The sequence below is a fragment of the Corvus moneduloides genome, chromosome 27 (genome assembly GCF_009650955.1).
Source record: "Corvus moneduloides isolate bCorMon1 chromosome 27, bCorMon1.pri, whole genome shotgun sequence".
Lineage (NCBI taxonomy): Eukaryota > Metazoa > Chordata > Aves > Passeriformes > Corvidae > Corvus > Corvus moneduloides.
This window is the reverse complement of record NC_045502.1, coordinates 4,090,388-4,118,185: the sequence shown is the minus strand read 5'-3', so window position 1 is coordinate 4,118,185 and position 27,798 is coordinate 4,090,388. Positions and strand designations below refer to the sequence as shown.

At 50.3% G+C, this 27,798-nt stretch overlaps 1 protein-coding gene across 2 annotated transcripts in view; it reads right to left on the bottom strand.

The window, feature by feature from the left end:
• The window catches only part of UNC5D (unc-5 netrin receptor D), an 88,968-nt gene that overhangs the window by 5,362 nt on the left and 55,808 nt on the right, over positions 1–27,798 (bottom strand). Inside the window, exons 5-15 of one of the 2 annotated variants that reach the window (XM_032091946.1) lie at positions 24,244–24,424; positions 23,872–24,039; positions 23,232–23,396; positions 13,896–14,081; positions 11,962–12,339; positions 10,068–10,152; positions 8,257–8,425; positions 7,029–7,256; positions 4,818–4,967; positions 2,121–2,285; positions 327–505 (exon numbers count right to left, since the gene is read on the bottom strand). In XM_032091946.1, coding sequence (XP_031947837.1) covers positions 327–505; positions 2,121–2,285; positions 4,818–4,967; positions 7,029–7,256; positions 8,257–8,425; positions 10,068–10,152; positions 11,962–12,339; positions 13,896–14,081; positions 23,232–23,396; positions 23,872–24,039; positions 24,244–24,424 — 2,054 coding nt within the window. The remainder of the gene's footprint in view (positions 1–326; positions 506–2,120; positions 2,286–4,817; positions 4,968–7,028; positions 7,257–8,256; positions 8,426–10,067; positions 10,153–11,961; positions 12,340–13,895; positions 14,082–23,231; positions 23,397–23,871; positions 24,040–24,243; positions 24,425–27,798) is intronic. The other variant, XM_032091947.1, reaches the window with a different exon arrangement.

Below are 27,798 nucleotides of genomic sequence, written 5' to 3'. Positions count from 1 at the left end.
GCACCCATGAGAGCCAAGGGGATTTGTCTGGGGGAACGTGCAGCCTCCTAAGTGCTTTGAACACCTGTTTCCATGATGGACAAAATCCTTCTGCAGCCTTGGACTCCTGAGGGTGGACAGAAAAATGCCCAGCCCAGGACGAGGAGCTGACAGCTCCCAGCAGCTGCTCACGAAGGAAATGAGGAGTGACCCCCACTCAGCCCTGAGAGCCCTGAATTCCCCACCCGCACCCCTGGCACCAGCGAACAAACAAACACACCACCCCCTGCACAGTGACTAATTCCCACTTCAGGTGCAAAGTCCCGCTGCCAGGGCCCTGCCATCACCTGTTGATGCTGTTTTTCTGGGCCAGCATCTGCCAGTCCTTGCCCTTGGCGCTGGGGGCGTCGAAGGTGGCGCAGATCCGCTGCCGGATCGAGTGCGGGATCTTGAAGGCCTTGGGGCCCAGCTGGGCGGGGAAGTTGCTGTCCTCGTGTGCAAAGAAGGTGATGTTCTCCCTCTCAGTCTGCAGGGAACAGGAAAGCAAAGCAGGTAAAGGAAGAATCAAACCTGGGCCTCAGATTCCTCCTGTGGCTTGAATTGATACCAGAAAATGACAGAGCTAAGAGGTGCTCTTGTGATTTGGGAGAACATCACAAGGACTTCTGCATAAAAACCTTTAAAAGTGTTATTTTCCTTCTATGAGTTTTCTCTTTTGGTTATCTTTGTGTTGCAGAGCAGTGCTGGGTTTCTAAATCTTCAAGTGCTTAAGCCTGAAACATGGACACACAAATTTGTCTTTGTTTCTTTGTTTGTTTGGGTTTTTATAAACACCTGAATTCCGTAAGCACCTCAGCTCTCCCACCCTCCTTGAAATCCAGGTCCTTTGTAGATCTTTTCCACCAGTCTTGCATAACACGAGTCAAATTTCAGTGCATTACTCATCCGAGAGTGACACAGCATCAATATTAACCCACAGTGATGGCGCAGCCTCTTCATCCAACATTTCTGACACATCCCCAGGGCCAGCCAGGCCCAGCAATGGTGCTGCAGCTCCACCCCGGGCTCTGGCTGCTCCTGTTCCATATTCAGAGCGGGAGATGCTCCTGCCCTGCACGTGTGAGATAAGCACAGCGACCCGGGCGCTCCGGGCATTGTCACGCAAGGAGCAGCTCCGGGGGGGAGGTGTCACTTATAGATTTATTTGGCAGTCAAATTATCCTCCCTCTTCAATCACTGCTGGAGATAGGCATGAGAAAAGCTTCCACACCAGCAAATCTGTTTGAAGGCAGAGCTGGAACATGCTCTGGGGACTTGTGTACAGACAGGGCCCTTAAAAACACAGCAGAGAGGGGAAACATGGCAGCAGCAGCAGCAGCAGCACGGGCTGGAGATACAGAGAGAGCGGCAGAGGGGTTTTATGAAATGACAAAAAAGGAGTGGAAAAACACTCGGCCAGTTCTGAGGAGTTTTTATACAGGATGATGTCTGTGCTGCTCTTGCCCAGCTGCTGCACTCCCTGCACGGAGCATTTCTGGGTGCAGAGCTCTAATCCAGAGGTATTAATCTGGATTAATCAACAAAGATGCTCAATAATCTAAAAAAAAATGAAGCTGCTGAAGTTCTTGTTGCTGTGGGACGGACCAGCAGCTTGCTCAGCTGTGGGTTTGATCTCTTTCAGCTGTGAGCAGGGCCCAGGCCCCATGAGACACGGTTTGTACCCAACCCTCAGTGCTCTGCAAGAGCTTCTTGCTAGAAAACTGCAACCACCAAACCAAACAATAAATTATTAAATGATTGATAAATTATCATTAGTGCTGATGAGTCTCTGTGCCTTGATTTCTGCTGGAAATGGGATCTGCAAGGCTTTAAAGACTGGTTACAGCTTTGAGCAAAAACTACACAGGGAAGGGACAAAAATGGGGATGGAACCAGGGCCCAGGGAGGCTGTGGCCCATCCCTGGAAGGGTCCAAGGGCCTTGGAGCAACCTGGGATGGAGGAAGGTGGCCCTGCCCATGGTAGGGGTGGGACTGGATGCGCTTTAAGGTCCTTCCACCCTAGCCCAGCCCAGCCCAGCCCATTCCAGGATTCTGTTCTGTGACCCTCTCGCCCTACAAAACAGGGGGTGCCGGAGCTTTACCTCGAGGACGGAGGTCTGGATGTGCAGCAGCTGCTCGTGGCCCTGCAGCTGCCGGACGCACACCTTGCAGCACAGCTGGGTGGTGGCGGGGCTGAAGCGCTCCAGGGAGAAGGCGCCGAGCAGGGGCCGGGGGCTGCCGCGCCACACGCGGGAGAACGGCACCTCCTGGGGAACGGGCACAGCGTCAGGGCCGGGGGACGCGAGGGGAAAACACCCACCCACATCCTGCCCTGCTGGGGCGAGCTCAGGAACGTCCCCTCCGGCTCCGAGCAGCACAAAGCCAGTACGTGACAATTCCATTCATAAACACCAAGATTTTGCAGTGACCGGGAGCTCAGGGTTCATCCAGGGGAACAAGTGATGGGAAACTCTCAAAAAAGATGCTTAAAAACTCTTAAAAAGGAAGGGTTTCACTTCCTCCCCCTTGCCAGGATCAGGAGTCCTCTCTGTGTCTCCTTGGAATCACCCTGTACACAGAATCCAAGGAAAGGAACTTCCCACCAAGAGCTGCCCTGGCCCTGCCACCCTCCTCTTCTCCCCACAGCTCCCTGCCTGTGCCCAGCCCCAGGCTGGATCCCGAGCTGGGAACAGCAGTAGTAGCGAGATACTCACAGCATTAAAGGAAACATTAGAAAAATGTTAGAAGTGGAGCAACTGTAATTAGATTTTTTTCAGGGTAATCATCTCTGCTTTCACTCTGAGTAGAAGAATCACTCAGCTGAAAGGAGTTGTGTGAAACAATACAGAGCAGCCACGTGTGGTGCAACAATGAGTGGTTGGAGTATTCCAGAAATGCTCCCAGCTCCATCCTGCCTTTATAATGAAGCTCCTTGCAGACAGAGGGGCCGTAATCATCTCATGGCCCCAGGCAGAGCTGGATGCTCCAGGAGACGCGGGATGGGAGGCAAACAGCTGCTCTGAGCGCCCAGAGGTGCCTGCCCAGCTCTGTGCCATGCCCATCCCTGCCTCTGCTGCTGCACCACCCACAGCTTCTGAGGGATCCCCGGTGGGAAGGGAGCCAAGCTCTGGGCAGCTGCTCCTGCCAGGCCAGGACAAACACAGGCTCTGAGCGGAGTCTGGAGGAATCCTGGTGCCACCTGCCACCAGCTGCCTTCCAGCCAGCTCCTCCGCGTGATTTATTCATCTGCTCCGGCCTTCGAGCAGCATCGCTGCTTGTCTGAGACATCATTTCCATAAATCTTCCCTCCCCACACTGCCCGTGGCGGTTTTGTTGGTGGACCAGAGACATTCCTGGAACAGGCTGTGTTCAGTTGTTCCTGCCAGGCAGCACAAGCAGCTGCTCTCACAGGGTGGGACGTAGGAGAGGAACCCAGGGAACACTGGAAGAAACTCCACGTGCAAAAATAGATTCTTTTCTCTATAAAGAGGCTGGAAGCAAACCAGAGCTGTCACCAGACTTTTCACTGCGAGGGAAGCACAGAGCCAGGGGAGGTTCTGCAGCTCCTCTCAGGAACAATGATTGTGTTTCTGAGCTGCCCAAGCCATCCCAATTACGCTCGGTTATAAAATGTAAATATTCCTTTGGGTCGGGGCAGCCCCGGGTCAGCCCATTCTGGCAGCAGAGGTTTTGCACAGGCTTTTTTCCAGCCCTGAGTCCCTGCTCTGATCAGGCGCTAAATGGCACTTGGAGGTTGAATTCCAGACATTTATTCTTCATGTTTGGACAAGGGATTAAGAGACAATAAATTAATCAAAGTATGGAGCTCCGTAATCTGCTGGGAGCAGAACTGAATTTGTTGCATTAGGAGGAAACTCCTCTGATTTGATTTATTTTGGGGCACACACTGGCAGGTCCTCGCTGTAGAACTGGGGCATCCTAATCCTGCTCAGTTTGGCTTTTAAAATATAGGTAAGAGAGGAGAACAAATGAAACACTCAAAAGCTCTTCTCCCTAAGAAGCTGAAAAGGATTTCTTTCTTCATTTCTGAAGTTGTAGCCCAAATTCTCCCCACGTTGTTAACAAGGAGAGGCTTCCTCTGGCTGTGGGTCTGTGTTTGTAACTTTCAGAGCCCACTGCCCTCATGTTTTGGAGAACGTGGCAACACATTTAAAACAGGGTTTTTGCCAAAATCCTGGAGGATGGATAATTGTCTCCCTGCCTCTGGGAGAAGGGAGATTGTGCATTTTAATTGAGTGCTGTATGTTAAAACCAGCCCACTCCATGTGCCAGCACATTCCTTAGGATTTCCAGTCACCAAAATCCTTGGAAATTTTTCTTTTGTTTTGATTTTTTCCTTTCTGGTTTTCAACAGCCTCTTTAATTAACGGAGAAGAGAAAAAACCAATTTGCTGCTCTTCAGTTCTAATTCGTGGTCTCTGCATGCTGTGATTTGAACTCGTGGTTACATTTAAATGTCATTTTTAGCCATATTTCCATAGTTATGTCAAAACTGGAATGACAGATATTAGAAACATCTTGAGGAGTGGTTAAGTTTGAACAGGAATATTTGCCTTCTGTTGGAGGCAACAGAAATGAGGGAAAGCACAAGCATTTCTGTAAAATGACAAATTTACAGCGTTCTGTTATAAACGAAATCTGTGTTTGTCAAAATCAAGAGGCAACATGTTTTTGTTAAATGCTCGGGAGATTTAAAGCCGTTTAAATAAAAGGAACCTTGGTCTCCTTTGGGTTCTGCCCACCCCAGTGCAGAGGGAAGCAGGTGAAATGCCAGGTACCTGACACGCCGTGAAGGGTTTGATCCTCCACAGGAAGGGAGGGACGTCCAGCACTGAGATCTGGAGGCTGCAGGTGTTGCCTTTAAAATGCAAAAGTTTGGGCTCCTCCAGCAATTGCCCTCCTTGGAGTCTTTCATCTGAAACCACTTCCTGCAAGGGAGGAGGAGGAGAGAATGTTTTCAGTATAGGAACAAACCCCAAATCTATCAAAAATCCCTCTCTGTGGAGGTTCCTGGTTCCCCCCAGTGCTGGATGCAGCAGAGGAGTTTCTCTCGTGGGCAGCTGATGGGGTTGATCTTTGTATTTCCTAAAAGGCTGGGTTTGGGTCTGGGCACTGCCAGCCCCATTTCTGGACAGATAATGGTGGTTGGGCCACTGAATTTTTGGCTGTCTCCCCACTCCAACACCCCCAGTGCAGCCCAGCACAGCTGGACCCAAAGCAGCCTTGCTGAGAAACTTCTCTCAAGGCTTTACAGAGCCCTCAAACACTTCAGGTGAAATCGTTCAGTTCCATTTCCCGTCTCTGGGGCACTTTCAGAATCTCTGGACAAGACCCTGAGCAGTCTGAAGGGCAGACTCTGGGCAGGGCTGTGCACTACAGCCCTCCAGAGCTCTGTTCCAAGCGACATTTTTATGTAATTCTGTGAATTTAAAACGTAATGGCAGAAAAAAAATCACCCCTGCCTGTACTTAAGCAATGTTTGTTCCTGTGCTGTTGCAGTAAAAACACCAGTGAGGAAGGAGAGGTTGCAGAAGTCTTTAAAAATCAGCAGGCAAGCAGCCCTTCCAAATTACCTCTCTTAATCCGCACAAATTATATAAAATCGGTGTCCATCTGAGGGGTTTAGTGCTTGTCAGGACCGGAGTCATCGTTAGAGGAGCTCCTGGAATCGTTGTGACCTTCTGGAAATTCAGTGCTCGAGCTCTCTGAAACTGCACTAATGGATTTCTATTAGATTCCAATTTTCACAGGCATTTGGTCTGGTTTAACTCCTGGCAGTTGGGTTCATATGAAGGAAGGAACTGGGAGACTTCAGGTTTTGGTTTCCAGCCACAAAGGGAGCAGATTATTTCTTAACTATTCTCAGAATTCCTGGAGCATGCTGGATGTTTTTGAATGCTCTGGAAGTGCTGCTCTGCCTTCAGCGACACTCGTGGGCTGGGGCTCCTCCCACAGCAGCAGCATTTGGGCAAAGGCAAAACACAAAGGACTTGGGTCTCTCAAGTTTTCAGAGCCAGGAGTTTCCCAGCACACCCAGGACTTCATAAAGGGCCACGTCAGCTGCTGAAGAAGCAAGGAGAGTTTTCACACAGGGAAAAAGTGAAAAATAATGACTTTTGTCTCTTTATATAAACCTGCACTGTGCAGGATTAACTGTCAAACGCAACTTGGCAACCCCAACTCCGATATTTTATCCAAAAAACTCTTGTGTTCTTCATGTTCCCCACTAATATTGACTTGCTTTTGAGGGCTGTACCATTCCATGAATGCAGAGTTGTCTCAGTATCTACAAACACCCCGCTCTCGCTCCTGGGAACGCAGAGAACTGGTAATTATTCTTCTGATCATTTCCTCCAGACTCATCAGGAAGACACCGGTACCCACTAATTGTCTAAGTGTTATAAAGAGGATAATTACAAAGCCATTGTGAGCCTCTAACAATCCTTTTGGTGCCTTGGCTTTTATTAGAAGCACAGAGGCAGCAGCGTGTGCTTCAGTCAGAGTTGTGTTTCCACTCCTGTGCGACGGGAAGAGGAAGGTAAAATTCATCTCCCAACAGTTTGCATTTCAGTTCCCCAAAGAAAAGCATTTTGTTAAAGCTTCTGAGTTTACCAAAAGCCAGCGAATGTCATTATTTTGTCCTGGAACACGGCGCAGGAAAATCATTTCAGTTGCCACGTGGGGATTGGTTTGGTTTTTTTTTCTTACAGGAAATGCAGGATAATTCAATTTTTGTAAATCAGGGCTGGGTGAGTTTGGGCAGCTGAGAAGATGGCAAAAAATGACAAAAGAGTTCGGCTACCCTAAAGCTCTCCATGTAAATCCAGAACTGCAGGAAAATTAAGGGAAATATTCTAATGGTGCAGCAGTGGCTTAAAAAATGCAATATTCTCATTGGGTTAAGTTTGGGGCTGCCCAGGGAGTAAAAGGATGTCAGCATTTTATGGAAAAAGAAACAAAGCCCAGAGGAGCAAAGTGAAGCCATTTACCTGGAACGCACAAGGGGTGTTATCCATACAATAAACCCTCAGATTGTAATCCAGAGAATTGCAAGACAGGCAGCCAAAAACGGCGACTTTCAGCTGTCGAACGGCGCAGTCAGAGATGGGTTCCCCAATTAGAGCATAAGTTCCAAAGCTGTTTAAGAGAATGTGACAGGCATAAGGATCCAACAGGCAGTAGCAAGAAGTAGTTTCCTCTTCCACAGACATCACTTCCTGCAAAATGAAATTCAGGTTTAAAAAGAATAAAGCGAAGTCGAATCAACAGGCCTCGACAATAGGAGTCATGGCTTTAGTTCTTTATTTATATTCAACTGGAATGCAGAGTGTTGCTGAGAGCCAGGCTGCACTTGGGGAAAGGGAGAAGGGGGACTGCTTCCCTGGGTGAATATTCCCAATTTAGCCCTGAGTCAGCCGGAGGATTTATGGCCATGCCCTGTGCAGAGCTCGGTGTGTACTACGATAACAATGATGATGCGTAAGCAATTCTAGCGGCTTTTTTCAAGTGCTCTTGACTTCCTGGCTAATTTTTTCCCCCAATCCCAAGTTAAAAAATTACCTTGAAGGTTCAAGTCAATAAGCAAACCTTGAACAACAGCTGGGGTTTGACTTCCTTCCAGAACTCCCATTACAGCCATGCTTACCTCCAGCAAAAACTCCCTCTGCTCTGCCTTTGCTGCTCAGTCCTGCCCTGCAGCCCCGCCAGGAGGAGCTGCACCCTGTGACCCTGTGTCCCTTTGTCCTTCTGTCTCTGTGACTCTGTGTCCTTCTGTCCCCGCGTCCTTGTGTCCCTGTGTCCCTCTGTCCCTGTGTCCCTCTGTTCCTGTGTCTCACTCCTCAGTGATTCCAGGCTGCTTGTGGCCAGCCCTGCTGGAGCTGCCCAAGGGCTGAGTAAATCTGAGTTAGGAAACCTGGCCTGGCCTGGGGATGGTTTAAAGCAGAGCAAAATCCAGGTCGGGGTTCAGAGAGGGAAAGGACAGGCTGCAGTTATGGGATCCATGCATGGGTTTGTAGCCATAAAGTTTTGCACACCTTGGCAAAACAGCCGAAAACAATTCTGCTGCTTCTTCACAAAGTGCAAAATCTTGGTTTTGTTGCTGTAATTGTTTCTCTCAGCTGTCTCTCTGTGCCTATCCCTGACAGAATGTCTGACCTGCGCCTGCACCAAGGGTTAATTCCACTTCCATCGTGGGCACAGGCTGGGGGCTGAGCTTACCTCCCACTTCCCCTGCTGAGTCCTCCTTTTGAGGTGGATGTTCCAGTGCTGGGGGTCGGCGTGGGCGCAGTGCGGGATGGTCAGCGCGAAGGGAGTGCTCACGCTCAGCTCGGGGGGCCCGCAGCTCACCTCGGGCCCCAGCAGCACCTCGGGGCCCTCCGGCTCGAGGCTTGGGGCAGCAAAGACAAGAGCAGCTGTCAGGAGTGAGAATTCACTGACATTCTGCTACAGAGTAAGATAAGCTCATTTCTGCTCCTTTCACGTGGAAGCAGCAGCTGCAGATGAAACAAACCCATTAGACCCATCTAACTCCAATCAGTGGCCGGTCAGTTTAGGGTTCTGGTATTTAAAATACATTTCAATTTGTTTAACCCAAATCCAGCACTGAAACTGCTCTGTGCCAGCCAGCCCCGCTTCGAGCACCAGCTGGTCCCGTCCCTGCCGTGCTCTGCCTTCAAACGCTGCCATCAACAATATTTTCACAGGAGCGAAGATAAAACAAATTATGGTTTAAAAAACACAGGCTCATAAATTTTTCCAGATTGTGTGTGATCTCCCTGCTTTGAAAACCCATTTATATTCTGCAGGAGGAGCGAGCCCAGTGACTTACACAGGCTCAGGGACAGGGCTCTGCTTGGATTTAGGACTGGGCAAAGTGGAACCATGTCTGTGGCACCAGGACAGGCAGGGGAGACCCCACCAGCACAGCTGAGCTCCAGGGATTCACCTGGGCTGAATGAACGGCTGCTGCATCCTCTGCCTGCTGACTGAAATGTCGGAGAAGAATCTGCTTTTCTTCCCTCCCACTCATATTTAACCCAGCCCCGCATCCACGTGTTTTCTGCATCTCTTGGAATAAACACCTGGGCGGGAGCAGTGCCAGAGCAGAGGAGACTCACTTGGACACTGAGCCAGCAATGAAGTCTCTTGCCCTGTGGGTTTCGGTGCTGTTTGGTTGTATTTTAATTCACTGGGGTTGTGTGATCCCCATTATCAGCTTCTAAATGACTGGGCACGCAGCTCCCTCCTCAGATTACAGCAAATGGTGTTTCCAAGATAAAAAATGAGAGGAGGAACCTCAAACCAAGATAAAAATTAGGGAAAGGACCTCAACCAAGACAAAAGTAAGAAGATACAATAATAAAACCAGGATATAAAAAGGGGAAAAGCCCAAGCTCACTTGGATACCCCATTCCAGTGCCCCTGGTGACACCCTGACGTGCAGCCCTGGGCTCAAATCCCTCAGGTTCCAAATCCAAGCTGGCTCTGCACAGCTCTGCCATCTCCCAGCTCGGTGGGGCTGTAGCTGTGGGTGCTCAGAAAATGCACTTTGAAAACACCATCCCTGCTGGAAAGGCTGGAATGTTCCAGGCCCTCCCTGCAGTCTGTGTACCAGTGTTGCTGAGAGGGAGACTGCAGGGGAGGAAGAAAAGCCACAACAGGGTAACAAAAAAAGGCCAATTTCTTGTTTTCTTTTTTCAAGTGCCACAACAATAAATTCTGCCGAAGCCTCGGTGCTTCCAAGTGTCCAAAAATATCAAAGCACCCCCGGAGCCTGAGCTGCAGCTGCTGAGTTCCCCCTGAGCAGGGAGAGGAGAAGGGAGCAGCAGGCCCACGATCTCCTTTGGCAGCATGTCCAAGGTTTCCATGGATTTCACGGGAGCATCGCTCCAAGGCCACTTTTGTGTCCCTCACAGGGTCACAGCAGGGTGGGCACAGCAGCAATGGGGACGAGGAGTGACTCCTGCACGTTCCACATGCAGTAAAGGCGGCAGATCCATGATCCTGGGTCTGCGTTTGTGTGCTCTCACCTGGACTCCTTCTGCGTGATGGCCAGGTAGATCTCCCAGGAACTCTCCTCAGGAATCGCTCCGTGTGGGATCAACAGACTGACCCCTGCAAAAGAACAAGGGCAGGACTGACCCTTGGGAAGGGCAGGGATGTAAGGGAAAGGGAACACACACCCCAGGGACCAGCCCTAAGGGAATGTTCCTCTGAATTCCTGCTTGGAATGGCAACGTCACCAGATGAAAGGAAAAGAAATGATTAAAGGAAATAAAGCTGTTACTTTTCCATTAAAGGAAAAGACATCTAATTTCCCAAAAAGCCTCTTGAAAGCTCTTTCCCTCTTTCCTTTTTGAAATCAAACCTGATCATTGTGGGGTCCCGGGGAATCTCGTCATGGAGAGAGCCCCTGCCCCAGCCTGAGCCTGCAGGGCGATCACCCCTTTGTTCCTACACATCCCAGCCCCTGGATCCAAGTGACCCCATTCTCCTTTTACACCACCAGAGGGGATCAGAAGTTAACAAGGGAGTTTTCCACTGGGTACCACTGGAATTAAACTGCTTTATATCTCCCTCTCAGGAGACGAGGGATGTGTTTGACTGCATCTGTCACACACTGCAGAGCCTCGGAGAGGCACTGACTTGATCACACTGGAATTTACAACTGCTTAGCAAAGCTGATCTTACATAAAGGCAGCAGAATTACATAAATTGCAAGTGGACCAAATACATATTTTAATAATCTAATTGATGGGACTATCATTACATAAAGTAGCTAAATATACAGTATGAGGGAATTCTTAATTCATGCCTTCACTCAGTGCCTCTGCAATGTTCCTTCCTCAACACAAATCCAGTCTGTGGAGAAATGCAAACATTCCACGTGTTGTGCATGACAGTGCAGCCCTGGACTGTCGCTGTTATCAATCCTCTCTAAACACAAACCACGTTTTTTATGGTAACCTTTAACGCACCCGTTTTATGGGACACGAAGGATAAAGCTCTAAATCATCCAGTTCAACCAGAGAGCAGCAGATAATCGCAGAGCCACTGGTCAAACGAAAACAAAGCTGAATTTAAAGTGAATAAATGTCACTGCAGTTTGAAGGATGATAACCCTTAGCTGGCAATGGGGTATCTGGCTTTTTGTGCTGCCTTTTGGAGAGAGAAGATGCCCAAGGTAAGGATTGTGGCTCAGGGTGAAGCAAACACAGCCCTGTGGTACAACCGCAGGGCTGGGACCCTGACAGCCTTTGCTGGCTCTGAGCTGCTGTTCAGCTCATTTCACAAACAATTCTGAAGTCTCAAAGATGTCCCACACAGCCCTGAAGTCACGGAACTCCTGACACAAAGCAAAGGGAACATCCCAGCCAGCACCCAGCCCGGGATGGGGCTGACTTGGAAGGGCCCCGCTGTGGGAATTGTGCACCTTTTGCTCCAAGAAAGCGGAAACAGACAGGCAGGAAGGGGCAGGACCCTGGTGGGCAGTGGGGCTGTCCCCAGGCCTGGCTGTCCCTCTGCCCCCCAGGCAGGGCTGTGGGGCCCGGTGCTGCTGCTGGAACGTGAGCCCCTTACATAAGATCCAGAATCGACCCCTTCCCGGGGAGCCTTTCCTTTGGAGCAGGATCCAAGCAAGCCACAGCTCTGATTAATGTGACTTTCATGCTGAACACATCAAGAGAGGCAGTAATTTAGAACAGTTCAAACAGGCATAATGCCTCCTCACTCCTCAGCCCAGGCTTCCCTCTGATCACTTGTGTCCTGTGTGGGCAACGTGCCCTACTTCCCAAAATTTGCATTAACGGGGCCCCTACTTCTCCTTTCCTGGCATTTTTTTTTAGATTTCGTTATAAAACGCGGCATCAGGCAGCCTAATCTAAAATTCTTTTATGTGCTTTTAATGAGAAAGGATCCACCCACCTGTGTTTGGAACCACCAAACGGCCCCCCAGGTGCCCGAACAGGGCCGTGGTCCTCAGCTCGCTGCTGGTGGAGATGGAGGCCAGGTTCTGGATGTACATAGCCTTGTTCCTGGCCTGGATTGTCCCAAAGGCCCTGTGGTTCCCGTGGGGGAAGGTCCCGGGGTGGGCCTTGCCCTGGTACTCAGCTCTCTCGGTGACACCCAGGGACACCATGAAGGAGCTCTGCACCTTGACCTTGATGTCTGCCAGGGGGTTGAACAGCGACGACTCCGTCATCAGCTCCTTGTCCAGGGGGTCCTGCAGGCAGATGGGGCCGCTGTAGGTCCTGCTGACCGTCAGGTCGGGCTGCAGGGACGAGTTCAGGAGCAGGGAGTTACCTGTGGGCACAGGAGCAGGGGGGTGTCACGGAGGGAGGGGACACCTGAGGGATCCCTTCCCGAGCCCTCCCCGTTCCCGCTGGGACTCGCTCTGCCCTCCTCGAGCTCTCAGAGCTCAGAATCACACCAGGCCACGTCAGAGAACAGAGGAACTGATGCAAAGATCCGACACACTTCATGCTTCCCACACCTGAGGCAGCTCCAAGGAATCCAAGGAGGAGCCTCCTTTTGTTTTGGATTCAAGTTTGTGAGTTTGCCCTTTTTTCTCTCTTGTTGTTTTCTTTCCTTACATTAAACCCCACTGAGTGACAACATCTTCCCGCAGACCTTTTACACAAACCCACAACGTCATGCCTGAGGGAAACTGGGCTGAAAGAGAAGTGGGACAAGAGTAATACAGGGAAAGACACCACAGTTATTCATTTAGAGGCATTTTACCTCAAAAAACACTCTGAAAAATGAGAAGGAGTGGCTGGATTTAGGGCCTGAACCCTTGAGCTGTTTGGTTTTGTGGTGGGATCTTTTACTTTGGTTGTTTAGTTTTTTTAGTTGGGTATTTTCAGAGCATCCAGAACGAAAGGTTTTAAGCATTAAGGCAAGCAAACAATTCCCCAGACTCAAAACAAGATTCAAACTGAACCACAAAGGAAAATGTTCCTATCTGAGGCAGTCATTGAGATTTACACAGCCCTAATTAAAGGTTTGGATTTAGAAATGGATGAATGAACCTCCTTCAAACGTCCTTGTCTGCCAAGCCCTTTTCCCAATTTCTTGCAAGTCATGCTTGGTGAGGAACGTCTCCAGGAAATAAAGAAACTGTAAAAACAACACCACAAAACCCCCCCAAACAAACTCTGCAACATATTTCCCTTTTCTGAAGAGAGAACAGAGACATGGGGACACTTTCACACCCCGCCCACACTCCCACCCACCCACAATCAGGCAGGTCTGAGGTAGAATGGCAGCACAGCATCAGAGAAACATTCTGCTTTCATCCCCATTTCTCTCCCTCCCCACCTTCCTGCTCAAAGGAAACAACGTTCCTGAAAACCCGAGCAGTGATTTTAGTAAATGTTTTGTCCGTATTTTATGGCACTGGTGGGGTTTTTTCTAGAGTTTTAGGGGTCTTTTTTAACAAAACCAGTTTTACACACATTTATTCCCCACAGACTGTGGTGTCTGTGTGTTACAGCAGGTCACAAACCACTTCCAGCTGGGGGTCTCAGAGTATCAGTAAAAGAATAATCCCTTTTCTTGGAGTGAGGGCAAGGTCTGAACTGAGAACAGGAGGGAAGCACAGCTGTGCTGCCTGGGCTTGCTTTGGTTTGGTTCTTTGCTTTAGTTTGAGCTTTCCCTAAGTCAGTGCAGAAGGTGGGGACAGCATTTCTAAAGCATCTGGAGTGTGGCCAAGAAGGATTCTGTGCCTGTGGGACACCCCAGAGCCAGTTCCAGGGTCCCTGGCCCTGCCCTGGCTGCCCCAAACCCCCCTCCCCAAATCCAGGCGTGCCTGAGCAGTGGGAGCTCTGCAGAGAAGAGAAGGAAATTGCCGCACTAACCTTGTCTGACTGTTTTAAAATTAAAAGTCTGGAAGCCTCCCGTGAGTGCAGAGGAATCAATGACATCCACGCCGTACTCACTCTGACTGCGCCGGTACAGGGTCACCCCCAGCGCCAGCACGGCCACCGCCAGCACCGCCGCCGCCAGCCCCGAGTACAGCGCGATGTCCCCGCCGCGCTCCACATCTGCGGGGACAAGAACAGCGCTCAGAGCGGCCGGGGACACGGGGGGACACGGGGGGACACGGGGGGGACACGGGGGACACGGGGGGACACAGGGCAAGTGGAGACACCGACGTGGAGCTGGGCAGGAGCACAGGCAGCGCTGGAAAACAAGGGCTGAGAGGGTGAGCGGAATTCCCGATGGATCATCACAAACTGGAGAGCCTGCTCTGGGTCAGGGATGGATCCCTGCATTTTGCAGAGCCTGCTCTGGGTCAGGGATGGATCCCTGCATCCTGCAGAGCCTGATCTGGGTCAGGGATGGATCCCTGCATCCTGCAGAGCCTGATCTGGGCCAGGGATGGATCCCTGCATCCTGCAGAGCCTGATCTGGGTCAGGGATGGATCCCTGCATCCTGCAGAGCCTGATCTGGGTCAGGGATGGATCCCTGCATCTTGGAGAGCCTGATCTGGGTCAGGGATGGATCCCTGCATCTTGGAGAGCCTGATCTGGGTCAGGGATGGATCCCTGCATCCTGCAGAGCCTGCTCTGGGTCAGGGATGGATCCCTGCATCCTGCAGAGCCTGATCTGGGTCAGGGTGGCACCGTGGTCCACCCAGGTTTCAGGTGGGCAGGTTGGACGGGAAAGGCAGCAGAGCTCTCCCCTCTCGGAGCACGAGCTGTGCCATCGCCTCCCGTTCCCGTTCCAGCCCCACGGCAGCGTTAACTTGGGTGGGACTGCAGCCAGGGAGGGCTGCTTGAGGCACCAGCAGGAGTTTTCAGCAATTGCTGCTTTCCAGGCATGTGGAAGCTTTAGACTGGAATTCTGGAGCTGATCCAGGAGGTCATGAATCCTGAGAAGCAGCCTGGGACAACAGCAGCGCTCCATCCCCCCCAGCCATGAACTCACAACCAAGCTTTCTACGACTTCCAACTCTTCCAGCAGAGAAAAGGAATTCACTGCTGTGACAGAATGGATCCAAATGAAGCCTGCAATATGCCATAATTGAAATATCCAGCCCTGCTATCCTCGATCTGCTGGGATTTGGGAAAATTAAATCATGAAATTAAATCACTTGGGAGGTCCCCTTAGGGGGTCCTTGGGTGGCTCCCTGAATTCCCAGCTCCAGGGTGGGGGGAGGGAGCCCAGAGCCCACCCTGGGCATGGTCTGGGTCCTGCTGGGGGCTTCTCCTGGCATGGCAGAGCCCCGGGAACAGAACCTGGATTTACTCATGGCCAACGAAAGCAATGAAACATCACTGGGAAATGCAGAGTGCTCAGTGTCAGTGAACGAACTGCACTGCACAGAAATAGGGTGGAAAGTTAAAATCAGCATTTAATAAATAGCCAATTACGGAAATTACTTAATTACTGTTTGGGAGGAGGCTTCTGTTGTGCTTTTCTGCTGCAAGTCAGATAATTTCATTTTAGCTGAGTTTTGAAAACGAACATGAAAGTTCAGACTGTTGAGATGAAAGGAAGGAGCACCTCTGGGCAGCATTTCCTTGGCTCAACACTTCCGGATGAAAAAAGTGTCTGAAAAGTGCCAGCAGCCCCAGCTGGACGTCCTGGGAAGGGGCTGGGCACCCACAGCTCCCTCCCAGCATGGAAACGCCCCAGGAATGGCAGCACCAGGACCCCCAGTCCCTAAACCCTGCTCCAGGTGCTGGGAACAATGCTGGGACTCCAATCAAAAGTAAAATCAAATGTTTGGTTCAAACATCCTTAACAGAAAACATCCCTCCCATCCCCGCTCTCCAACTGGTCCCAGTCAACCCCAACCACGAGATTCCAGCATTCCACTCAACCCGAAATAAATGTTTTGGTATCAGTTTTACCAGAACCACTATTTAGCCACAAAAATACCCCTGCAAAATTTCTGCTGTATTTTCAAATAATCTCCAAATGGAAAATGGTTCTGCTTTTCACACATTCACAACTTGCTGGGAAAGAAAAAAGAAAAATCACAAAGTTTGCATGGAAATATCAGCTTTGAGGAGGAATCCACCTTCTGTGGCAGGTCACGGCAGGAAACCACACTGAACAAACTCAAGAAGTTACAAAATTCAACTTCTTAGAACAATTCCACTGCCACATGGTTCTACCAAATCAATCACTACAGAGAAGCATTTTTTTCCCTGAAGCATTTTTTCCTCACTTTTTCCATTAGATCTCCCCTTGAAAAATGCTGGGAAGAGAATTTTGAGCGTTTTAGGCTCAGTTAGGGACTGCAGAGAGGTAAGATATCGGCTGACAATGTAACAATGGGGGAGGCCAGATGGAAAAAGCAAATGCAAACCCCCAGGGGCACAAAGGCAAACTGGAAATGGCTCAGATCAGACCAAGACAACACAAATCCCGATCCAAAGCCCCACTCCCACAGCTCTGTTTCCTTCCCCAGTACCAGGTGCAGAAAGCAAAGTACAGATAATAATTACATTTCTATTCCTTCCCATTTCCTATTCCCAAGCTGCTTTGATGTTACAGGGAATTAATTATGAAACGCTATTGTTGACTTAATTTCTGTGGGTAATGAGAGCAATGAATGAGGCAGGAGAAGGGAGGTGATGGATCTCCAGAAACCCAGGAACAATTGGGGTCTTTCCCAGGGAGCCATCGAGAGCTCGTGGTTACTGCACCACAAAGCATCTTTAACTGTTCCCTTTGCATCATTACTTTAAAAAAGGAAAGTGCAGAAAATCTGAAATTACCTCTTCTGCCTTGCTGGGATGAGGAATTACTGAGTCAGAAAGGTGCAGAAATATCCTGGCAGGAGAAGTTCCAGCCCCCAGGACAGCAATGGGGGGAGAATCTCAGAATCTCCTGCCCTCCAAAGCAGAGCATGAGCCACTCCTCAGGTGCTCACTGTGAGCAACTGCAATTTCTGACTCTAAATCTCCTCAAGTGCTTCAGCCTCTCCTTTTCCATCGATTTCCACGCCAGGCAATTCCAGTTTCCCACTTTTAAACCATTGTACGTGGGTTAAAGATGAGAGGGAGAGCACAGAATCCAAAAAAAATGGGAATGGTTTGACTCAAGCAAAATCTTTCTGAGGAGAAGAATTTTCTTTTCATTGAGAACTTTAACTGGACACTGGTCTATAAATTTTATGATTAAAACCTCTCACAGGAATTCTTTCTGAGGTTCCTTCCCTGTAATAAAATGGTCGCTGCTCTGTTCCGTGGAGTCACCCAGGTGATCCCATAACTGCCCCACTGCCAGGAAAAGCCACCACAAACCCCAAGGGACCACAGAGTTCAGAGGCAAAAGATCCTTTCCAGGATTTAGTGGATTCTTAAACAGCTTTATGCTAAAAGGGGCAAACTCAGAGTGACTCAGTATTCCCTGAATTACTCCCATGGAACACAACTCCATGAGAAAGGAGCCTTTCTTCTTGATTTAGGATTTTGGTCTTTCTTTAGAAACAATCCCTGTTTTTTTTTAAAGTAATTTTCATCTCTTCACCTTCTAATCTTTTCTTTTGGAGAATTCCTTCCATGGGAGATTAGAAATTAAGGGAAGGAGGAAAGCGTGGGAAATCTGGGGGAGCACGGTGAGGTTCTGCTTTTATTTTTTTCCCAGAAGGGAACAAAGTGGAAACCAACCAAACAAACTAGAGAAGCAAACATTTATAGTCAACCAATTATTCCTTAATGAGCTGCATCCTCCCAGCCCAGGGGCGGGAGGGACCCTGGCAGGCACCGCGAGTTTTATCCCTTCCTGCTCCAGGATCCATGTTTGTGGTAATTGCAGCCCATTTTTCACTCCACCTCCTGACACTGTTACACAACATTTATTGAAAGCACATTTGATGGTAATGAAGTTTCTATTAACTATGATTAAGTTTCATAAAGCACCTGAAGATAATTTAAGATGTGCAGGAGCAGAAAATGAAACATTTGGTTTAGTACATTAGGAGACGTAATTGATTAAATTATCTCATTTACAAGGAGTGCTTTGCAGGGGCTGTGCAGGGCACACAGCAGGGACAGGAGATCCTGGGATCCTTGGCAGGAGATCCCGGAGGTTCTTCCGCTCCCCTTCCCGAGCTCCTGGTCACTCCCACAGCCCAAAGCCCTTTTCCTCACTCTTGGAGCACGAGGATCAAAAGTCAGGAACTCGGGTAAGAGATCATTCAGTGGAGCAGGTTGTCCCTCAATTATCTTCATAATTGGCTTTGATTTTGCATTGCTGATGAGTCAGGAAGTCCTGGAGCAGTTCCGGCTCCGAGAGCAGCTGCGAGCTGCGCGCTGTGTCCCTGCCCCGGGCTGGAACCCAGCCCCTTCCATCTCCAGGCCTGTCACAGCCCAAATCAATCCCACTGCAGCTCCTTTTTGGGTCAGTCAGAAAATCAAGCCATTTGACTGAGATTCTCTCCATTTTCTCTACGAAATGGAGCTGCACAGACGAACAAATGGAACTCACTGCCTGCGCCCAGCCTGGCACAGAGCAGCCATGGGGGGGACTTCTCAGGGCGTGACTCTGGGGACACCCAGGCAAACCCAAAGCAGAAATGCTCAAGGCAACCTCAGCACCTTTTGCAGCTCCCTAACTTTGACTTTGGGTACCCTGAGAAACACTAAGAACCAGGAATGTGAAATCACAGAATCACCAAGGGTGGAGAAGCCCTCGGAGATCACCAGCAGCACCACCGTGGTCAGCACCAACCACGGCCCCGGGTGCCACCTCCAGGGCAGAGCACTCCACCCCCTCCCTGGGCAGCCCCTGCCAATGCTTTACAGCCCTTTCCATGGGGAAATTCCTCCTGATGTCCGACCTGGCCCTCCCCTGGCACAGCTCGAGGCTGCTCCCTCTCGTCCTGTCCCTTGTGCCCCTGGTGTCACTCCCCTGTCAGGGCTCTGGGCAGAGCTGCAGGTGCAGGACAGCAGCCCCAGGGCAGTGCAGAGATGATCTCCAGGCACAGGGAAAGGCACAGAATCGCCCTCCAGGTGAAGCAGGAAGCCTGGAGGGAGCTGAGCAAGGTCAGAGCCAGCAGCAGAACCAGATCTGCACCAAGGACCCCAAACTCTTGCATTAATTCCTGTTTTTCCAATTCCAAGTGCTCCAGAGATCGATGCCAAGCCTGGAGCCAGGGCTCCCTGTCAGACACAAACCGCTGAGGATGAGCACTCCCCTGGCTCACCCTGAAGCTGGGAGCACAGAGCTGCTCCCAAGATGCTCTCAGCAGATGCTAAAGCCTCTCATAAACCCTTGGCTCCTACTTAGCTCCTAAACAAATAACCCAAATGGCAGAGAAGATGAGGAAAATCATATTTACAAGAGAAAAAAAACAACTTACTTTGGGATTTTATTTCATGAAGAGATTTTTTATCTGAGAGAGAGAGCGAGAGGGAGAGAGGGAGAAAGTTGCACTTAATAAATTTACATGGAGCATATCTATTTCCTATATTGCTTCTGTCTCACTCTATAAATGAAACATTTTCTCCTCATTTGCTGACAATATGAATATTTTATGTTGTCCATATTTTTCTCTTCATCTTCTTTTTTTTTTTTCCCCCCCCCTAAATCTCTTTCAGGATGTTCCTTCACAGCAATTTCTCACTTGGTTAATTCAGGTTATTTGTTGGCTCTATTGGATGTTGTTGTTTATTTACACCTCAGCAAGAAGGAAGTTCAATACTTTGCAGTGGATCATTGGCAAAGAGAGCCAGGTCAGAATTAATGATCCCTTTGTGTGTTTGATGTATGGAAAGGCTGGTGATGGGCACCTAAATTAGTTATAAAATATAAAAACGCCCAGTTTATTCACGTTTTTGTACCTAAACACCCCAATAACGGCACCTCTCCGTGTGTTTATGAACACACACGTCCATGTGCCCCCAAGAGATGCAAATAGGGGATAAAAGGGGTTTTCTGCAGGACTGACCTCTCAAAAATGAGCCTTCTCTGCCTCCCTCATACCAAGCATCTGAGTCACCATTTATAACCTAAAACCTGCTGAAGTAATCCCAAAAATGGGAGACTCAGGTAGATTATGAGGCTCCTTCTCTTGTTTCCAATGTTTGTGAGGATGCTCAGTTTAGAAACACTTAGCCCAGGAGATCGTTGGATTTTAGCTTTGCCACAAACCTGGTGGGATGGGATTTTTTCCCTGCCCAAGGCTGGTTTTGGTTTCACAGGAAACTGAGGCACAAAAACACCCAGTGAGGAGAGTCAGACCGGAGTCTGCAGGGGAGCAAACTCTTCCCTGCTGCTGGCACGGGGCTGTCTGCAGCAAACTGCAAAGGGAAAAGCATTTCCCAAGAACTGGGAGATTCCTGGATCCAGGAGCCTCCTGGCAGCAGCACCAGGGCTGCCTGGAAACTGGAAAATGAAATGATTTGTGATTGTTTGGGGTGCATTAGTGAAAATGTGTTTGCAGTTCAGTTCTTGTGGCCCTGCTTGTTTGTTTTGGTGTTGGGCACTGGGAGAAGAAATCAATAGGTTTTGAAGTCAGGAAAAATAACTTTAAAGCAAACAGATAAAAGTAAAACAAAAAGCTCTCAAAAAAACCCCTCTCTCTTTTATTAAACAAAGAGAAAGCTTTCACCTCTGCAAGAGAGGGAGAAATCCACCCTGGCAAAGCATCCAACTGGGAATACTGGGAAGGAATCAACACTGAGAGAACAAACAGGCCAGAAACCAGTGAGGTCCTGGGTCTGTCTGGGCTCAGAGTGACCTTTGCATCCCAGGGAGTCAATCTGGCAGCCCTGGAAACCTTTCATCTCTACCAAGCCCCACAGAAATCTTCCTCCTGCATCGAAGTTTGGGTCTGCACAACTGTTATGAGTTCCAGAAGAAATTCCCTGGAGGAAAAGCTCTTCCAGTTGCTCCTCAGGAAGGACAGGACCATGGGGATCCACCCAGGGAATCCAAGGCCAAAGGGAGCACGGGGATGTTCCCGTGTGCTGTCTTTGGGTTATTCCCAAACTCTCCTGTCAGGGACCGAATAAAGAACCTCAGAGTTGATCCATTTTATTCCCATTTCATTCAGTGCCTCCAGATCTGAACGTTCATCCCAAGGATCAGCATTTTCCCAGCCAGATCCAGGCTGGTTCTTCCCTGGTGTCCTCCGTTCTCACCCTCCCTTTCAGCTCAGTCCTTATTTGTTAACCAAAGGAATGTTTCTATTTTTGCCTCACAGAAGGAGCAAAGTTAACCAGTTGTGCCTGATAAAAAACCTCCCAGAGATTGCTTTGCTGTGGCTCAGGGCTGCATTTCCTCCACAACTCCCCACGGGATGAGAAGCGGAGAAGGAAAGGCACATACTGGAAGATGAACAGGGGAGAAGAGATTTTTCAAAAATAGGGTAATTAATTGCATCAATTGCTGTTAGCTGAGAAAGCAACTCCAGCCCTAAAAACACTGTGGCACAAGGACACCGGGACAGCTCCAGCCATAAAGGAGAGATAGGATCACACTCGGAGATGGAAGGAGCAGGAGACACGGAACACTCCAGTCCAGCTGAACCCACACGGAAATGCAGCTCTTGGAGCAGAGGCTGGGGCTGCTGGACGGGCTTGGAGCCACCTGGGACAGGGGAAGGTGTCCCTGCCCATGGCAGGGGTGGCACTGGATGGGCTTTAAGGTCCCTTCCCACCCAAACCACTCCAGCATTCTGCGACTCCAGGACCTCCCCAGCCCAGGAAAAGGAGGGAATGAGTTTGTTTGAACCCCAAAGGCCTCACAGGGCAGAGCTGCCCCAGCTCCCTCGGTGCCAGAGGTTCCCTGGCACAACCCTGGCTCTGTCCCTGCGCCGCAGGGCATGGGCGAGGTGTGGCAGTGACCCACAGGCTGCCACAGGACCCCACAGGGGAAAGGAGGGAATTTGGGGCAGGACAGGAACATTTCCCACCTGCAGTGTGGCTGTTCCTGAAGGCCACCTTGAACTGACCCTGGGGACACCACAGACAGGGCCCAGGGGATGGCAGGGCCCCTCTGTGCAGCCTCAGCTGCAGCTCCTCACACCCCTTCCCACTCGTCCTCCTGCCAGCCCCCATGGATATGCTGATGGACACTGGGATGGATTTGGGATTGATCCAGCCAAAGGCAGGGACGGGCATTTGTCGATGGATAGGGAGGAGAAAACCCCAGGAAACATCCTGGGATCACCACACCAGTCCCCAAGAGCTGAATGAACGCCCTGCTCCCAAATCCTCTCTGCTTGTTCTTTCTTAAAACAGCGGGAAGGAAAAAAATCTGCATTTCATTTCTGCCCTTTAAAACACCAGAGCCTGTCTGCCTGACGCCTCGGAGCTGTTCTGCAACCCTGGGAATTTAAGTACTGGGATACACAGCCAGAGTGCTGAGTGCTCCTTCCCACCAAACCCCAGCAAAATCTGATTGAAGGTCTCAGCTGAGGTGTCTCTGAAGCCTGAATAAATACACAGGATGCTCTCTGCCACTGGGAAAGTGTTAAAATCTCAGGGCGAAAAAAGAGAATTCATTTTGTTTAGACAAGAAAAGGCAATGCAGAACCACAGAAACAAGGACAGAGGAGTAGTTAAACACGACATTAAAAACCCAGACATATCCTTGTTTACATCTCTCAGCCCTGGCACTCCTGATGGCTCCCAGGGCTGCTGTTCCACCTGACAAGGCGACAGCCCCTCCACAGGGACAGGAGCGGGCTCAGGGCAGGGATAAACTCACAAATTCCTCCCGTGAGTGGCGCCTGCGCAGCTGCAGGGCTGCTCTGCCCAGCTCCCTGAGCTGTGGACAGCAGCAGCTTCCCAGTGCCAGATGCTTCCCAGACATTGATGAAGTGCAAAGCCTTTCCCAGGGAGCTGCAGATTTGCCTGGGTTTAACTCCTGTTAAAGGCAGCAAAAGGAGCAAACTCTGACCTTGACCGGCTCCTGCACCCGGAGCTCTCATGGGGGGGCTTTGCCTACTTGCTTGCAAGGAAAGGCAGAGGCTGAGGAGCACATTTGGTGGTGGAGGTCAGAGTTACACCCTGCAAACCCCCTGGATTTGGGTTTTTAGGATCATTCACAGGCAAGGAACGTGCGACACAAATCCAGCGACCCGGAAAATTTCAAACCACACACGGAAAACTGCCTCCCTTTTCACGGGAACAGTTCGGACACGAGAGTCCCACCCACACAGGTTCCCTGGACTCCAGCCCACCTTTCAGGCCAGTCCTAAAACCCCTCCCCAGCCCAGCCAGCTCACCTTGGATGCACAGCCCCTCGGTGCAGTTCTCCGACTCCTGGCTCAGGCCCTCGCAGTGCTTGCCCCCGTTCCTGGGGGCTGGCGCGGCACATTCCCGCACCCTCAGGTGCTCACACTCGGGGCTGCACACCGACCACTCGCTCCACACCTCCCAGCTCCCGTCCACTGCGTGGGCAGGGGGAAAACCAGTCAGCACTGCTGGGGAGGTCCTGCAGCAACGCCTGTTTCGTCTCTCTCCCCCATAACTCCATGTTTAATATATTTCAGAGCGAACTTTTGCAAGATAAATAATGCTTTTAATGAAGTTCTCCGCTCACGTTTCTGTGTTTCTCTTTCTGGCATTATCAACATCAGCTCCCCTCTCTAAACTAACCTCAGACCCCCACCCAGGTCCCTGATCTCTCCCCCTGAGCCAGGGGCTGTTCTGGCAGTGTTTTGATGGTGCCAGGGTTAAGTCCCAGCCCTGACACACGTGGCAAGCTCAGGCCAGAGGTGCCTGGCACTGCACTCACACCCACGCCAGGCTCGGCCTAAACACGGCTGCATTTCCCATTCCCTTCTCAACTCCCTGCCTGCTGCTTCCCACCGAAAGCTCTCTGTAAACATGGTCCCCAAAGCCCTCCCTCCCCTGGGGACTCACCGGGGCAGAGGGAGGTGCAGGTGATTTTCTGCACGGACATGCCCTCGCAGAAGGCTCCCCCGTTGAGGGGCGCGGGGTTGGTGCAGGTGCGCGAGCGTTTCTGCCAGCCCCGGCCGCAGCGCGCGTTGCAGCTGGACCACTCCGTCCATGAGGACCAGCCCCCGTTCACTGCAAAACACCAACAGCTGTGGGGCTGTGGGGCTGTGCCAGAGCCCTCAGCACCGAACCCAGATCCATCCCAGCGGGAAGGGCTTGGCTGTGTGACCCTGCGTGTGCCACATTCCAATCAGTGCAGCAATTGCAGCACAAATCAAAGCAGGGCAGCAAGACCAGCACAGCCACCTCTGCCCCCTCCAGCCCCTCCTCACTGACCGTAGACCACCACAGTGGCTGACAGGCTCCTCCTCTTGGCCACGATGTTGGCAGCCATGCAGGTGTAGTTGCCCGAGTCGGACAGGCGCGCCTGGCGGATGATGAGGTTGTGGTCGGCCCTGGTGTCGATGTTCTCGTCCAGGTTGGAATCGATGGGCTCCTCGTTCTTCAGCCACTCCACCTGGCAGGGGAGGAGCACAGGAAAACGTGGAGGAGGCCAAAGGCACCTCATGACCTCATTAATTGGGTGGGGAAATGATTCCTTTGACTGGTAACCTAGAAAAGCCGATTTTTCCTCAGCCGAGAGAGAATAAGAAATATTTTTACATATTGCTCCTGCTGCACCATGCACTGTATGTTCAAACACTTGGACAACTACCAGTTCTATAAAACAGATAATAAGTATTATTAATTCCACTTTTTTGTGGAATATACAAAATTGATACCAAAAAAGATACAAAATTGCCTGACATGGCACACAGAGGAAGAGCCAAGTCATCATCACAGATTCCCAGCTGACACAAACACCCTGAGAACAGAGGCCATTAGTGTTTGCTGCCATGCTCCATAAACCCTCTGAAATGCTGTGTACGATGCATTCCAATCCATCTTCTCCAGTTCACCACCGCACGTCTCCGAGCACACCCAGGAATCACCCGCAAGGCACCTCTCTGCTCAAAACATTAACAGAAAATAGTCAAGGCATGGCAAGCTGCTGCTACAGCAGTGCAAAATTAAAAATAGAAATAAAATCAACGGATTCTATTAAAAGACCAAAGAATGGGGGTTATTTAACAGCTCTTCTAGACCTGCAGGAGCTCTGGCTGTGCCCTGCAGTCAAACTCCCTTCTCCACTCCGTTCAGATGAATAACCTTGTTTAGCAACTTGTGGAAGGACTTGGAACTTTGTGGTAATGAGCTTATGGCTGTGGTAGCTGCAGGCATTCATTAGCACTCAGCTCTGCGCAGATGGGCTGCAATTTGTACATTTTCCAGTTCCTAAACAAATCTGCAAATGCTGACCATCAAAGCCAATTACATTTGGTGCCAGACAGCAGATTCCCCTCCACAGCAGCACTCACGGCTTTGCTGGGACGGATCCAGCCCTGCACGTCCTGGCCAAGGGCTGGAAACTCACTGGGAAAAGGCTCCAGGTCTGGGGCACCTCATCCTATGGAATTAGATCATGATTTGACCCATCTGTGCAAAGAGGAGTTACCTGAGTGTGAGGTACAACACCACATGTTTCACACTGAAAATGGGGAAAAGATTTTAGCTCTGTGATCCCTTTGCCATCTCTCTGTCCTCCTGTACCCAGCCCTCCCTCCCAGCCAGGGGACTCTTCCCCTGTGCCTGCAGGAGCCTGGGCACAGCTCGGGAGCAGGGACCAAGCAGCCGCACTAAATCCAGCCATGCCAAACCTTTTCCTGGACAATATCCCTTGGAGTGTGTTCCAGCCAAGCCTAACCCTTCCCTGAGCAGCATCCCTTGGAGTGTGTTCCCTTTTCCTGTGGTCTAAGACACAGCACAACCAACTAATTCATTCACTGCTCAGTTCCCCTTCTGCAGTTAACCTTAATGCTAATTATCCGAGGGGGTTTCAGCAAAGAAATTAGGAATTCAATTTAAATTATGGAGCAGCCGCATGGGCATAAATCAAGTGACAGGAGTTCGATGGTGAATCCACTTTATGTGCAGTGAAATGGGCAGAGAAATGACAAACACAGCCAGCGTTCCCAGAGTTCATTACTTCACAAGTGTGTTTATAAATTCTGACTCTCCTCGGGTCGGGGGTTTTTGGGGTGGTGAGAGAGGTTCAAGGTCCCCATTCCTGTCACCCTCACCCTTGGGGCTGCTCCAGGAGGGAGCACACACTGATGTGTGCTTGCTGAGTCTGGAATGTGGGGTTTGGTGAAGAGAAAACATTAAAACATTTACTTTAAAGCAGAGCATTTAAAAGAATGATGATCCCAGCGAAGGGAGAACATTAAACAGACGGAACATAAACACCAAAGTGTTGGGACGTGAGATCAAACCCTGATTTGCCAGGGAGGATGGCACTGCCAGTGCTCCCCTCATTCCAGCCCCCCTCCCCTGAAGAAAACCAGGTTTATCCAAAACCATGCCCTGCTCTGCCTCATGAGATGGAGGCTTTCAAAGATGGGGAACCAAGGGATGGATTTATGGGATAAAAACACATTTAAAGGAGTCATGATGACAGAAGATGTTTGTCACTGGCAGGGATGTAACCTTTGGGAAACTTCAGCCCCCGCACAAACACACACAAAGCAACCAGGGAAAATGAAGGCAGCAAAGAAGCTACAAGGTCTCTGGACTGGAATGAGCCGTGGGGTCTGGACTGCAGTGTCTGAAGGACAAACTCAAAACTCCTCAGTGTTTCACTTCCCTCACTGTGTCAGCAGTGCAGGTCACACAGCTGCCTGTAACAGAATTAAATCCTTTTCCTTTTAAGAATCAGTCTGATGATCTTGAACCAGACTTTAAACCTGCTATAAAATGCTGTAGATTTATAGAAAAATATCTGGTTTTTCCCGCTGAAATTCAATCTGCTCAGAATTAACCCCTCTTCCCTCAGTTTCCAAGGAGGGCTGATCACATCAGGATCTGCGGCTCCGGGGGCAGGCAGGGATTAACTCGGCCCCTCCGTGCTGGGTGGCAGCAGCACAATTAGCATCATCATAAATTCCTTCCAGTTACAAAAAGCAATTATCACAGACCAGCTTAAGGCATTATCAGAGTAAAATCAGCTCAACACCCCACAGCCTGGGCAGATTATGGAGTCAGAGAACTCTTCTCCGTTAAAAACAAAGCTTATCCCAACTCATCCACTAAGAGTCCTTCACCAGTTACTCTGATGGACATTCAAACATCCCAAGACCTGGGAGTGAATTTTTGGCTTTTTTAGTGATCTTGTTTGACATTACAACCAGATTTAGTACCCAAGGCAGCTCCCAGCCCCTGTGGGCACAGTGATAATTCGGGAGGCCAGCAGACAAAGGGCCTCCTGTCCCTGCTTTTGGATTATCCTCTGCTGCCCTTCAACCACCGCGTGTGCCTTTCCCAGTGGTCACTCCCAGACACAGCCACATCTCAGATAATGCTCACAGTGCCAGCTTCTCCTCAGGGGACAGTCAATGGCTTCCTGATGCGAGATAAATGCTCCAGGGTTCAGAGATGGGGCAGGTGGCTCATGGAAGGATTCTTGTAGCACAGCCCATGGCGATGTTTTTCTCTCAGAGCAGCAAAAACCTCCTTGCCTTCCTCTAACATGGAACTCCCGCTCCTAAAAATTCAAGCTGGAGGAATCTTCCACAATGTCCCAGCTGGAATGAGGGTGGGGATGGGCAGGGCAGGTGCCCCATTCCAGGGACACGCTGAGGGGGCAGAGCCTTGGTCACACTTTTATCTCCCTTCCTACCCTGAGCCTCAAGCCAGGAGGGGAAGCCTCCATCGGCACAAATCTCCATGGGGGTTTCACACAAACCCAAGGGCAGTGTGCTGGCTGCTCCCTGCCTTTATTATCGTTATTTTATC